Raw genomic sequence first — 13,277 nt, forward strand, 5'->3', positions numbered from 1 at the left:
ACACTGAGGCTCTGGTCAGCACGGAGGCAGCCAGCACCCCCACCTTAAGCCCCGCCTGGACTCTCTGTCCCTGTCTCACCCCAGGCTTGGTAGCCATCTCTGGCTGGCTGTCCTCTTCCTCTTGACCACAATCCTGGCGTCTGCCCACCACAGTCTGGGGATGTCCCCACAGAGCTGTGGGGCTGGTGTGCCCCGTCTGAAGCCCTCAGTGCACCCCCAAAAGCTGAGAGTGGTGCGCAGTGACCCAGGCTCCCTCTCAGGAAGACAGACACCGCATCCAGGCCCAGGCCTCTGTGGGCTTCCAGGACGGAAGCTCCCGAACTTGCCTTTTGTCGTGGCTGATCCGGGGACGTGACCACCACTGTGTTGCAGATGGTGAGCGCAATGAAGAAGTCAAAAATGTCAGACAGCTCGGGCGAGAGGTGGTCCAGCGGGTGCTCCTGATGCCTCGCAGAGGCCAGGCACCTGCCGCACTTGTGCACCTTCTCCAGCAGCTTGGGGTCGGGCGTTACGTCCTTCTCCTGAGGAGGACACAGAGGCCGGGGGTCAGTCTGATCCAGGGACTGGCCCACTGCTCTTTTGGAGCTTGACTATTTAGGGCACCTCGATTTTACCAGAAGCTGTAAACAGACCTGCACCTCACACATACCCATCACTTTATAATGACAAATTATATATCATCTTAATTGTGTAAGAATATACAGTCTACAAATAAACTGAAATGCATATATTTTTATATATAAGAAGGTATATATGTTGTTTATAAAAATACCTCCAAGAATATATATTACAAAGTAACATATCTTACTCAGAAATATTTGGAGAAATAAGAGAATCATAGGGAAAATATAGCAGGTCTCTATTACACCACCTCATAGTAATGTATACTTTTTGAAAAACATTCTTCTCTGCTTTTCCTTTGTCTTTTTTTCTATAGATTCACGTTTTAATCAAAATACTTTATATGTAAATGGCAGTTTCCATTTCTACAAAAACATTATATCGCCTCAACTTTACCAGGCCTTTAACAGCCTTTTGAAAACATATTTTTTAACAGCTTCAAAAGAGACATAATTTACTTGACCATTCCTTTATCACTGGGTATATTTCTTCACTGTTTTATTGATGTAAATGACACACTAATAAGCTTCTATGCACAGAAATTATTCACTAAATCAGTAACTACCTAGGTCAAAGAGTTGTTGTTTAGGTGCCAAGTCGTGTCTGACTTTTTGGGAACATTTCATATATTTCTGACCCATACTGCCTCCAAAATTGGTATCAGCAAAGGCTGGGAGAGATTTCCATCATAGTCTCCCTCCTGCCTGGGGTGAGAGCTCCGTGTCACATACCCCATGCAAACCCACCCACCAGTGACCACAAGTCTACCACGAGTCTAGGTGACCTCTGTGGCACCTTCTGTACAGGTTTCCAAGAACATAAAAGAGTAAGGCCACCATACATGAGCAGAACGGATTCTCCCTCACTGAAAGGATCTTTCAGAGGTTGTCACATGCACTTCGGGAAATTTCCCTACCAGAGAATGGTCCATAAATGTTTGGGCGGCTGACAAGGCAAGGGATGGATTTGGGCTCATCTAATTCAAACTCTTTTTCTTAAACTTGGATTTTTTCAGAGCTGTCATCTCGCCCTGCTGTTGTATTCATCTCGTAGGGCAGGACAGACTTCGTGTCCCCCACCCTAGGGGTCACTTGCGGTTCCCAGCCTGAGAAGTCTGCTGTGTCAGTGCTTCAGGAAAGATTCCGTGGAGTAGGGAGAAGACACTGGCCAGAAAAACACTCCCTGACTGAACAGAGGAAACCCCACATGCAAGAGCAGATGCCTTCGGTGACAGGGGGTGGTCACAGGAGGGCAGGAGGACTCACCATGGGGCTGCTGAAGGCTGTGAGCTCGGTCAGCATGCTGACGCGCCGGGCCTCCGCGCGGCTGCCCGTGCGCCGGTGCGCCCTGCTGCTCTGGCTCTGGTGGGCAGCTCGGGCGCTCGGGTGGCCCCCGGTGCCCCCTCGCAGGGGCAGCGAGCCCCCTCTGGGAACCACCTCCTCCTCCTCTGAGTCTGCCTCCTGGTACCTGGCCAGACGCTGGGCTGTGGAGAGAGGGACACCAAGTCACACTTCGTGGGGAGGCCAGGCATGAAACTGAGGGATTTGGGTTCCAACGAGGCACACGCTGGGTGTCCCCAGGCCCTCTCCCTCTTCTTTATGATGGTGAGACCACATTTGACCGGGGTTTCCACTGAGGGATGAGGGCTGTTCTCATTTACATGTACCTTCAGTGAACCCACGGGGCTTACGTTCTCAACTCTACTTCACAGACGAGAAGACAGAGTCTTGGCTCATTAAGGTCACAGGATGCAGGGGTGAGGATGTCGCTCAGGCCCTCAGGTTGCAAAGCTCACGTCCTATCCATGATGGCACAGAGGCCGTCCCATCCCACAGAAAGTCAGATGTGGGTGGAGTCACACACAGCCCCTCTGTTCAACAGAGCCCCAGTGTGAATGGGTTGGGTGGGCAGGAGGGCTGGAAGACCCACAGAGGAGCTGGGCTCCAGGCTTGGACCTTCATCCCGAGACCACTGGGACACCTGCTCACTGGTACCGTCAGGATAGATCATACCTTGAGCACCTGCCTTGTGGTTAAGCAGAAATAGCAATTCTGGGGCTGTGCTGAGGGTGCTCTCCTGAGGAGGCTCCTTGCTCAGAGTTGGGTGGGGAGTGGGCGCTGTACTCACCCCATGAGGATGCGCACTTCCCACTGGGGAGGCTCACACCCTCCTGGGCTTGCCCAGCGGGGACGAATGCTCCCTGAACTCCCCCCAGCAGGCAGCGCTCCCCAGCAGGGAGCAAGAGTCCCTGAAGCTGCCAGGGCTGCTGTGAATCAGAGGGAAATGCACCACGCCGCTGCTTGCCAACACGGGCTCTCAACACTTCTCAGCTTTACCTAGTTAGCTCTGCGTCTTCCATCATGGACGAGCAGCAGGAGAGCATCACAGGGACCAACACAAGCAACCACTAAGGGCGTCCAGGGCAGGCCTGGTGTGGGGTGGCAGCTGGGGGCGGCCTGCGCGAGGAGCTGAGAGAGGCGACCCCATCTGGGCTTGCCAGGGCATGGGCTGTCATGCGGGTCAGGCCCTGAACTCAGCATCTTCCTCGGGAAGACTTTTTAGAGATAAGGAAAGGGATCCAACTAGTTTATTCTAAAGGAAACCAGTCCTGAACACTCATTGGAAGGACTCAGGCTGAAGCTGAAGCTCCAATACTTTGGCCACCTGATGCGAAGTGCTGACTCACTGGAAAAGACTGTGATGCTAGGAAAGATTGAAGGCGGGAGGAGAAGGGGACAACAGATGATGAGATGGTTGGATGGCATCAGTCACTTGATGGACATGAGTCTGAGTAAGCTCCAGGAGTTGGTGATGGACAAGGAGGCCTGGTGTGCTGCAGTCCATGGGGTCACAAAGAGTCGGACATGACTGAGCAACTGAGCAACTTCAACTGTTCTTGAAGTTCAGCAATAGTCTGAACTTCAGCAACTGAAGGAAAGGGAAGTCACCTGCCCGTGGCTGCCTGGCCGTATAACTGCCAACCCCAGGATTCCACTTCAGGAGCTCCTAATCCCAGGATAAGACTCCTGCACACACTGCCTCTGAGCCCACACCGCGGCCACCTGGTGGTGTGGTGCTGAGAGGGTGGCAGGGAAGGGCAAAGCCAGGACCAGGCCTGTCTAGTTCCTGGGCTTGGAAACTACGAGTGTGGTGTCAGCCTCCCGGGGCACACTGGCCTGCCCACGCTCCCACAGCAGTGGTAGATATTAGCCTGAGAGTGGCTGTCCCTCAGGCCACCGCTGATGTGTCTGTGTCTGCCACAGGCAGCAGTGGCTTCAGTGAGGCCCTCAAGGTCCTTAGGGAAGATGGGGACAAGAGGCAGCTGACACTTGACCCTTGTCCTGCACTATCACCAGGACACAAGGTAGAGAGGGGTGCATCTATGGTCTGTGTGGCCAGTTCAAGTACATGTGAGCTGGGCTCATTGCTCAGAGCCAAACTGACCTGAATTCATTTTACTGATCTGAGACGTTAGACCATGGCAGCACCCACTAAGGGAGATGTTGGCGCCAGGGGTCACTGATCATTGCTCTTCTTAAAACACACTTCAGATACACCTGGCTGTTTCTACCTTCCCCGGAAATGCTTTCCTGTGTCTTCTGGGGTGATGGACTGCTCTGGTTTTATGGTAAGCATCTGACAACTCTCAAAATCCTTCTGTAATCTTATGTGGAATTCTGCCCTCAGAGCCCCAGTTCCAGGTTAATGGCTGACTTTAGAACTGGTCCTCTGAGTCCTTCACAACCAGGCTGAGTTCTGCTTTTAGGACTCCAAGCTGTTCTGCACAAGTCTGAGGAGTCCAGGAAAGGACAAGTCAGAGAAAGAGGCAGGTGGGTGGATGGGACACTGTTCCTGACCATTAATTATTGGGTGGCAAATAAAACATTAAACAAATTGGATATGTTTCTATGCCTTCTATAAACTTCCATAAGCCTCTTACCCTTACCCATTAGAGGGCAGACAGAATTAAAACCACAATTGCAGAAAACTAACCAAACTGATCACATGGACCACAGCCTTGTCTAGCTCAAGAAAACTATGAGCCAGACCAGTAGGGTCACCCATGATAGACAGGTCATGGTGAAGAGTTCTGGGAAAACGTGGTCCACTGGAGAAGGGAATGCAAACCACTTCAGTATTCTTGAGAACCCCATGAACAGTCTAAAAGGCAAAAACATGTGACACTGAAAGATGAACTCCCCATGTTGGCAGGTGCCCAGTATGCTACTGGAGATCAGTGGAGAAGCAACTCCAGAAAGAATGAAGAGATGGAGCCAAAGTGAAAACAACACCCACTTGTGGATGTGACTGGTGATGGAAGTAAAGTCTGATGCTGTAAAGAACAATACTGCATAGGAACCTAGAATGTTAGGTCCATGAATCAAGGTAAATTGGAAGTGGTCAAACAGGAGATGGCAAGAGTGAACACTGACATTTAAGGAATCAGTGAACTAAAATGGACTGGAATGGGTGAATTTAACTCAGATGACCATTATATCTACTACTGTGGGCAGGAATCCCTTAGAAGAAATTGAGTAGCCATCATAGTCAATAGAAGAGTCTGAAATGCAATAGGTGGATGCAATCTCAAAAATGAAAGAATCATCTCTGTTCATTTCCAAGGCAAAACATTCAATGTCCTAGCAATCCAAGTTTATGCCCTGACCAGTAATGCTGAAGAAGCTGAAGTTGAAAGGTTCTTAGAAGACCTATAAGATATCCTAGAACTAACACCCCCCCAAAAAAGTCCTCTTCATTACAGGGGACTGGAATGCAAAAGTAGGAAGTCAAGAACTACCTGGAGTAACAGGCAAATTTGGCCTTGGAATACAAAATGAAGCTGGCCAAAGGTTAACAGAGTTTTGCCAAGAGAACACCCTCTTTCAACAACACAATAGACAACTCTATACATGGACACGACCAGATAATCAATACCAAAATCAGACTGATTATATTCTTTGCAGACAAAGATGGAAAAGCTCTATACAGTCAGGAAAAACTAGACAAGGAGCTGACTGTGGCTCAGATCATGAACTCTTTATTGCCAAAATCAGACTTAAATTGAATAAAGTAGGGAAAACCACTAGACCATTCAGGTATGACCTAAATCAAATTCCTTACAGTGAAAGTGACAAATATATTCAACGTATTAGATATGAAAGACAGAGTGCCTGAAGAACTATAGAAAGAGGTTTGTGACATTGTACAGGAGGCAGTGATCAAGACCATCTCTAAGAAAAAGAAATGCAAAAAGGCAAAATGGTTGTCTGATGAGGCATTACAAATAGCTGAGAAAAGAAGAGACGCTAAAGGCAATGGAGAAAAGGAAAGATATACCCATTGGAATGCAGAGTTCCAAAGAATAGCAAGGAGAGATAAGAAAGCCTTCCTCAGAGACAAATGCAAAGAAAAAGAGGAAAACAATAGAATGGGAAAGACCAGAGATCTCTTCAAGAAAATTAGAGATACCAAGGGAACATTTCATGCAAAGATAGGCTCAATAAAGGATAGAAATGGTAGGGACCTAACAGAAGCAGAAGATATTAAGAAGAGGTGGCAAGAATACACAGAACTATACAAAAAAGATCTTCATGACCCAGAAAATCATGATGGTGTGATCACTCGCCTAGAGCCAGACATCCTGGAATGTGAAGTCAAGTGGGCCTTAGGAAGCATCACTAGAAACAAAGCTAGTGGAAGTGATGAAATTCCAGTTGACCTATTTCAAATCCTAAAAGATGCTGCTGTTAAAGTGCTGCACTCACTATGCCAGCAAATGTGGAAAACACAGCAGTGGCCATAGGACTGGAAAAGGTCAGTTTTCATTCCAATCCCAAAGAAAGGAAATGCCAAAGAATGCTTAAACTACCACACAATTCCATTCATCTCACGCTAGCAAAGTAATGCTCAAAATTCTCCAAGCCAGGCTTCAACAGTACATGAACTGTGAGTTTCCAGATGTTCAAGTTGGATTTAGAAAAGGCAGAGGAACCAGAGATCAAATTGACAACATCCGCTGGACCATCAAAAAAGCAAGAGAGTTCCAGGGAAACATCTACTTTTGCTTCATTGACTACACCAAAGCCTTTGACTGTGTGGATCACAACAAACTGTGAAAAATTCTGAAAGAGAGGGGAATACCAGACCACCTGACCTGTCTCCTGAGAAATCTGTATGCAGGTCAAGAAGCAACAGTTAGAACAAGACATGGAACAAGGCAATGTTCCCAAATTGGGAAAGGCTGTATATTGTCATCCTGTTTATTTAACTTACATGCAGAATACATCATGTGAAATGCCAGGCTGGAGCAGAAGCTGGAATCAAAATTGCCAGGAGAAATATCATTTACCTCAGATATGCAGATGACACCACCCTTATGGCAGAAAGTGAAGAAGAACTCAAGAGCCTCTTGATGAAAGAGGAGAGTGAAAAAGTTGGCTTAAAGCTCAACATTCAGAAAACTAAGATCATGGCACCCAGTCCCATCACTTCATGGCAAATAGATGGGGAAAGAATGGAAATGGTGAGAGACTGTATTTTCTTGGGCTCCAAAATCACTGCAGATAGTGACTGCAGTCATGAAATTAAAAGATGCTTGCTCCTTGGAAGAAAAGCTATGACCAACCTAGACAGCATATTAAAAAGCAGAGAGATTAATTTGCCAACAAAGGTCCATCTAGTCAAGGTTATGGTTTTTCCAGGGGTCATGTATGGATGTAAGAGTTGGAATATAAAGAAAGCTGAGTGCTAAAGAACTGATGCTTTTGAACTGTGGTGTTGGAGAAGACTCTTGAGAGTCCCTTGGACTGCAAGGAGATCCAACCAGTCTACCCTAAAGGAAATCAGTCCTGAATATTCATTGGAAGGACTGTTAGTGAAGCTGAAACTCCAATACTTTGGCCACATGATGCGAAGAACTTAACTCATTGGGAAAAAACCCCATCCTGGGAAAGACTGAAGGCTGGAGGAGAAGGGGATGACAAAGGATGAGGTGGTTGGATGGCATCACTGAATCTATGGACATGAGTTTGAATAAACTCCGGGAGTTGGTGATGGACAGGGAAACCTTGTGTGCTGCAGTCCATGGGGTTGCAAAGAGTTGGACACAACTGAGTGACTGAACTGAGCTATGCCTTCTGTTATATGATTCATTTTAACATGCAGAATATGATGAATATCATAATTCTTGATTTTATAAGTCACAAAAATCTCATGCTTCCAACAGATCTTTCCCACCAAACGCCCCTAAAGAACAGCTTCCTATGCCTCCATGTTGTCCCCCTGTTCTGTATCTGCTTCTGTTTCTGTGGCAGGGTTTCTTTGATGTTCTGAGATGCCGTTCCAGGGACGAAGGGGAGTCTTGCTTGCAGAGCAGGTGCCCCCTCTCAGGGAAACATGATGGCCCCAAAGACACTTCTGTGGCATGGGGACCCTTTCCTGATTCAGATGGGTGGCGAGCTGCAGTCACTCCTCGACATAGGAATCAGATGACTCCCTTGTGCATTCAGAGAGGATGGAGGGAGGCAACCAAGGATGAGAAAGCAGGTGGGAGGAGGAACTGACTGCCCAAATTCCAAAGAGAGATGACACTTCTCTCTGGGACATTGTATTTCATTGGAAAGAACACAGCATAGACTGCCCAATACTCTGCTGAGCATTTTCAGCTGATAACAAGGAAATTGATGGGTGGCAAAGGAAACATCTCTTTGCCTCTTGGTATGAAAGAAACCAAGTGCCTCTGATGTGAGTTCCTCAAAGTTTCCCTCCTTGGTTCTGCTTGTCTGGCAGAAAATGAATGTATATGCAGATACCCACCACACCAGACAGTGCAGGGAGCAGGGTTCCATCAGCACTGAAAAGAGGGCGTTTCTGTAGATGATGATCCAGAGTTGCTTTGACAGCCTTTCTGTTTTATTCTCCCCTCAAAATCATCATCCCTGAGGCTCTCTGTGTGTGTATACACGCACACACAAGCACACAGGCATGCAGCTCTGATAGCTCTCTGGTCCTGCCCAGACGGAAGCTCTGTCCCCAGACTCACCATTTGCATCATGAGAATATTCTATGCCAGACACAGTGCATCTTCGGAAAACCATCTTATTCTCAGTTAAAGTGCCCGTTTTATCTGAGAAGATATACTGTATCTGCCCTAGGTCTTCCGTGATGTTCAGAGCTCGGCACTGCAGCTGCGAGTCTGTTTCCTCGTCGTATAGTTCTATATCCTGGTTAATGAAGTACACTTGGCATACTTTAACAATTTCGATAGAAACGTACAAGGAAATAGGGATCAAAACCTAGGAGACAAAGCACACAGAATGAATGACAGTGAGGACCTGCAAGCTGGGGATTTTGTTTTCAATTAAAATGACAAATAACTATAACTGCAAGTAAGTAGGGACTATACTATACCTTTCAGAGCTTAAACAGGCTGGCTTAGAGTCAGTATTGTTAGACTATTAGAGTATTGGCAAAGAGTTTAAACTAGGGCAGCCTATGGTGCCACAGAGAGGAAATCCACTGTCATGTCTGGGAGCATGGAAACCAGGGCTTGTATAGAAGCAAGCATTTTCGTATTACTAAGTTGCACGTGAGAGAAGCTGGGGAAGGAGAGAGAGAAACAAAACAGATGGCACAGTCAGAGTCCTCAAAAGCAAAGTCACCTCACACCCAGGCTGAGCCGGGGCTCCCGATGGCAGGAGCTGCCCGTGCCGCAGACACACCCCACCGTTCAGGAGAGACAGTCTTTTCAGAGGCGGGTTCTGTGCTGGAGGACAGTCTCTGTGATCTCGGACAATACAGAGCAGAGGCAAGAGGCTTGGAGAAGAACAGTTACAGTTATGCTTTGACAATTCAAGAATAACCTTCATAAAACCAACGTTCAATTTTGTCTTTATTTGTGCAGTAACCGTATTATGCTGATACTTACGGGTTCAAACTATCACATCCCGACTAACTGGGTTCTTTGGGTAACTTAAGCATATGTAAATGCAACGCCTACTACAGTACTAACTCAAGGCTAGAACAAAATTTGCATCCATAAAAGGAGACTAATTTGGAAAGTTAGATAAGACTATTGCCCGTTGTGTGAAGCACATGTACAAAAGACAGCAGAGCCCGCCTTTAAGTCAAAGGCTAAACCTTCTGCTCACTCTGTCTCCCTAAGGAGGATGGCAGAGATGCTTGCTGCCCCTGCCACTCCCAGAGGCCTGTGGGCCATAGTTTCTCAGTTAATGACGAGGACTTGTTCGGGAGGCAGGGGAACTAACGATAACAACAACAACAATAATAATAACCAGTGCTGCAAACTGCAATGTGATATCCTGAAATGACTCCTGGAAAAGAAAAAGCACCTCAGTGGAAAGACTGCTGCTGCTGCTGCTAAGTCGCTTCAGTCGTGTCCGACTCTGTGCGACCCCAGAGACGGCAGCCCACCAGGCTCCCCTGTCCCTGGGATTCTCCAGGCAAGAACAGTGGAGTGGGCTGCCATTTCCTTCTCCAATGCATGAAAGTGAAAAGTGAAAGTGAAGTTGCTCAGTCGTGTCCGACTCCTAGCGACCCCATGGACTGCAGCCTACCAGGCTCGTCCGTCCATTGGATTTTCCAGGCAAGAGTACTGGAGTGGGGTGCCATTGCCTTCTCTGGTGGAAAGACCAGTAGAAGCTAAATAATGTCTGGAATTTTGTTCGTGGCAGTCTTAAAGCTGGCTTCTCAGTTTTGATTGTGTACCATGGAAATGTAATACACTTACATTAGGACACATTTGGTGAGAGACACGTGAGAACTCTCTGTACTATTTTTTGTAACTAGTCTGTTGATGTTAAAATTATTCTAAAATAAAACATGGGCTTTCCAAAGAAGTAACTGATTGAAAAAAAACACTGATCAAAAAACCAACCCCTCAGAACCTAAGAATCTTAAGAACAGTAAAGGAGAATTTCAACTTGAAAAACACCCCAGAAAAGGTCCTTTAGATAAGTCAGGCGGAACACAAAAGGCAACACATTCATCAGGTGAATCTGTGCTCCTCCCAGATGCAGAATCTGTAGGAAGTTCTTAGAAGACTATGGTGACTTGAAGTTCTCACCAGAAAGGTAAACCATCTGGCATACGAAACTTAGTATTGTTACCTGCAAAACTATTATCATGGTCAAAAACGAGTAAACTGCAGCTGGGACTGGGGATAAAGAGGTGCCATCAGACTCAGGGACATCAAACAATGATTTCTTCTCTTGATAGCGCTGCACCCACAGTCCATGTCCTGTAGCAAAATTCAAAGAGAAACGTCATCCACCCAACAGAGAAATAAGAGTAGTGCTAGTCCAAGTCACAGCAGCACTTTAGGACTGTCACTCAACATAAGCACACTGGGCTTTGTGAGCCCGACTGGCCACCTAAGAAAGCAAAGCCCATGGTACTGTTGGCACCGCGATCAGAGCGCTGGAAGGCAGGCCCTGGGACTGGGACTCTGCCCTGGACCTTCCCCGCCGCTGGCACCGAACAGCACATGGTCACGACGTGGGAACTGGGTGTGCGCGGGCAGCTGCCAGTGAGGAACTCCAGAGACGAGTTTCCTAACATGTGTCTTGCAACACGCTGGTAGGCTCAGAATACTGCCTATTGTCCCTGCTTGGAGATTCAAAATTCACAGCTCACAGACTGAGAACCAGTGAAGTCGCTCAGTCGTGTCTGACTCTTCGGGATCCCATGGACTATAGCCTACCAGACTCCTCCATCCAGGGAATTCTCCAGGCAAGGGTACTGGAGTGGGTTGCCATTCCCTCCTCCAGGGGATCTTCCTGACCCAGGGATGAAACCCAAGTCTCCTGCATTGCAGGCAGATGTTTTACCATCTGAGCCACCAGGGAAGTCCAACAGACTGAGAAGCCAATGGCAACACACATGATCTCACCATGCCCAGCTGATGACAGAGCCCTTTTGTGCCCACACACCTGTGCCTTTAATAGGCTCTGAAACCCGTCACACCTGGGCACAGTGGCAGCTGAGCAGGGGCACAATGATCATTTGCCTGGAGGCACCACATGCTTACCTGCCAGGCGGCCCCAGGCAGGTAAGGTCTGGAGGCCACGCAAGGCCACAGGTGCAAGAGTCCACTCTCAGCCTAACTGCTAGCCCCTTTCAGAACGCAAATAACGTTTGCCCTGTTTTCCCAGAGTCCCTTTTAGTAGAATTTGTGCTTCTACTGCTCTTTATTCCTGCTATCAGAAGGTCAGTGTCACTTTTTCCACTGGAATCATTACAGTAGACGTGATTAGGCTGTCCTTCCACCCAAGAAATTGCCCATTCCAAAAACACGCTTTGCCAAGCTCATGCACTGAGGCGTCTCCATGTGGCCTCACTGGGACAAACACCCCAAGGCCCAGCCTGGGACAAACGTGTATCAATTGGAGCACCACGTCAGAAGGAGACAGACGCGGCGTGCCTGGCAGGCATGCCTGGGGGCCATCCAGCAGGGCCCGCTCCTCACGGCCCTCCAGGGAGACTTACCGATGGCTGAGAACAGAGACATGCAGATGAGGAGCAGGACACACCAGAGCACGTCACAGTTCATCTGCCTCTCCAGCCGGCTGCGCTTGTAGCGGGGGCCACTGTTGTTCAGCAGAGCCTTGGTCTCGTGTCCTGCGGGGCAGACAGAGGACAGCGACGCGTCAGGGCCAGTGCGGACAGATGGACTGAAGGAGGCTGCCATCCAGCGATCCGCAAGGGACAAGCTCAGTCAGAAAACCGGGTTCCACAATGCATCTCAAACGTGTGACCACCTTGGGGAGATGCAGAGAAAGAAACTGGCTAACATGCTAAGAACACTCCTGGTCCAGATATTATTAAACATTTTGCTTCTGTTCTCCTGGTTTCCTGCAATGGGTTTATGCTACTTTGGTAATCAGGAACAGAACAAAACAATCAGGGAGCCATGTCCAGGAACATCCAGCCCACTGTGGCAAGCCAGCGCCTGTGCCAGACGGGAGACACGCAGCACCCACCTGCATAGATGACAATACCGACGACGGCTTCCGTGTTTCGGAGGGTGCAGCCTCGAAGCAGCAGGTTTTCTTTGTAGAGTCCAGCCTTTTTGCCATTGTCATGTATGCTGTCAGGGAACAGTTGGCATGGGTCAGGAGGGTGCTCACTACTCAAGCAGTACCACCAGGGAAGGCAGGCCTAGGCTGGAAGCTGCAGAGGGGAGGTGCGGAGGGGCCCAGTGGGTCTTGGAAAGAGCGGAGGTGGGGCTACACAAACTTCTAGAAGCCTCCCCAGAGCCTGATGTTTGTTCATTTACTTTGCCCATGAGCTTTGTGGAATAATAAGGTATGTATAATTTTGTCTCTGCTCCTGGTTCCTGACACAGGGTTCCTAACACCTTTGTAAACAGGACTGCTAGAATAACCTTTTATTCTAATATTTAGCCCCAGTACCTGGCAAAGAGCTCCCAAAATTCTTGTAATTTCCTAAGTGATAAGAGCATTAGGAATGTCCGCTGTTCCAATACTTGGTCTTTGAGCCTGGCTGTTCCTGACACACAGGACTGAGCCTGTTACCCATGGGATCTGATACTCTCCCTGCGTGGTGTCAGAATTGAGTTAGACTGTGGGATAGCCGGCTGATGTCACAGAACTGCCTGATGTGGGAAAGATCCACAC

General features: G+C 48.2%; 1 protein-coding gene across 5 annotated transcripts in view; it reads right to left on the reverse strand.

Moving 5' to 3' along the window:
• The window catches only part of ATP10A (ATPase phospholipid transporting 10A (putative)), a 184,216-nt gene that overhangs the window by 40,362 nt on the left and 130,577 nt on the right, over positions 1-13,277 (reverse strand). For all 5 annotated transcript variants that reach the window (XM_015459144.3, XM_059879245.1, XM_010816883.4 and 2 more), the window contains 6 exons: positions 12,621-12,727; positions 12,127-12,258; positions 10,749-10,879; positions 8,663-8,915; positions 1,887-2,104; positions 327-521 (listed from right to left, as the gene is read on the reverse strand). In XM_015459144.3, coding sequence (XP_015314630.1) covers positions 327-521; positions 1,887-2,104; positions 8,663-8,915; positions 10,749-10,879; positions 12,127-12,258; positions 12,621-12,727 — 1,036 coding nt within the window. The remainder of the gene's footprint in view (positions 1-326; positions 522-1,886; positions 2,105-8,662; positions 8,916-10,748; positions 10,880-12,126; positions 12,259-12,620; positions 12,728-13,277) is intronic.

The sequence above is a fragment of the Bos taurus genome, chromosome 21 (assembly GCF_002263795.3).
Source record: "Bos taurus isolate L1 Dominette 01449 registration number 42190680 breed Hereford chromosome 21, ARS-UCD2.0, whole genome shotgun sequence".
NCBI classification, from domain to species: Eukaryota; Metazoa; Chordata; class Mammalia; order Artiodactyla; family Bovidae; genus Bos; species Bos taurus.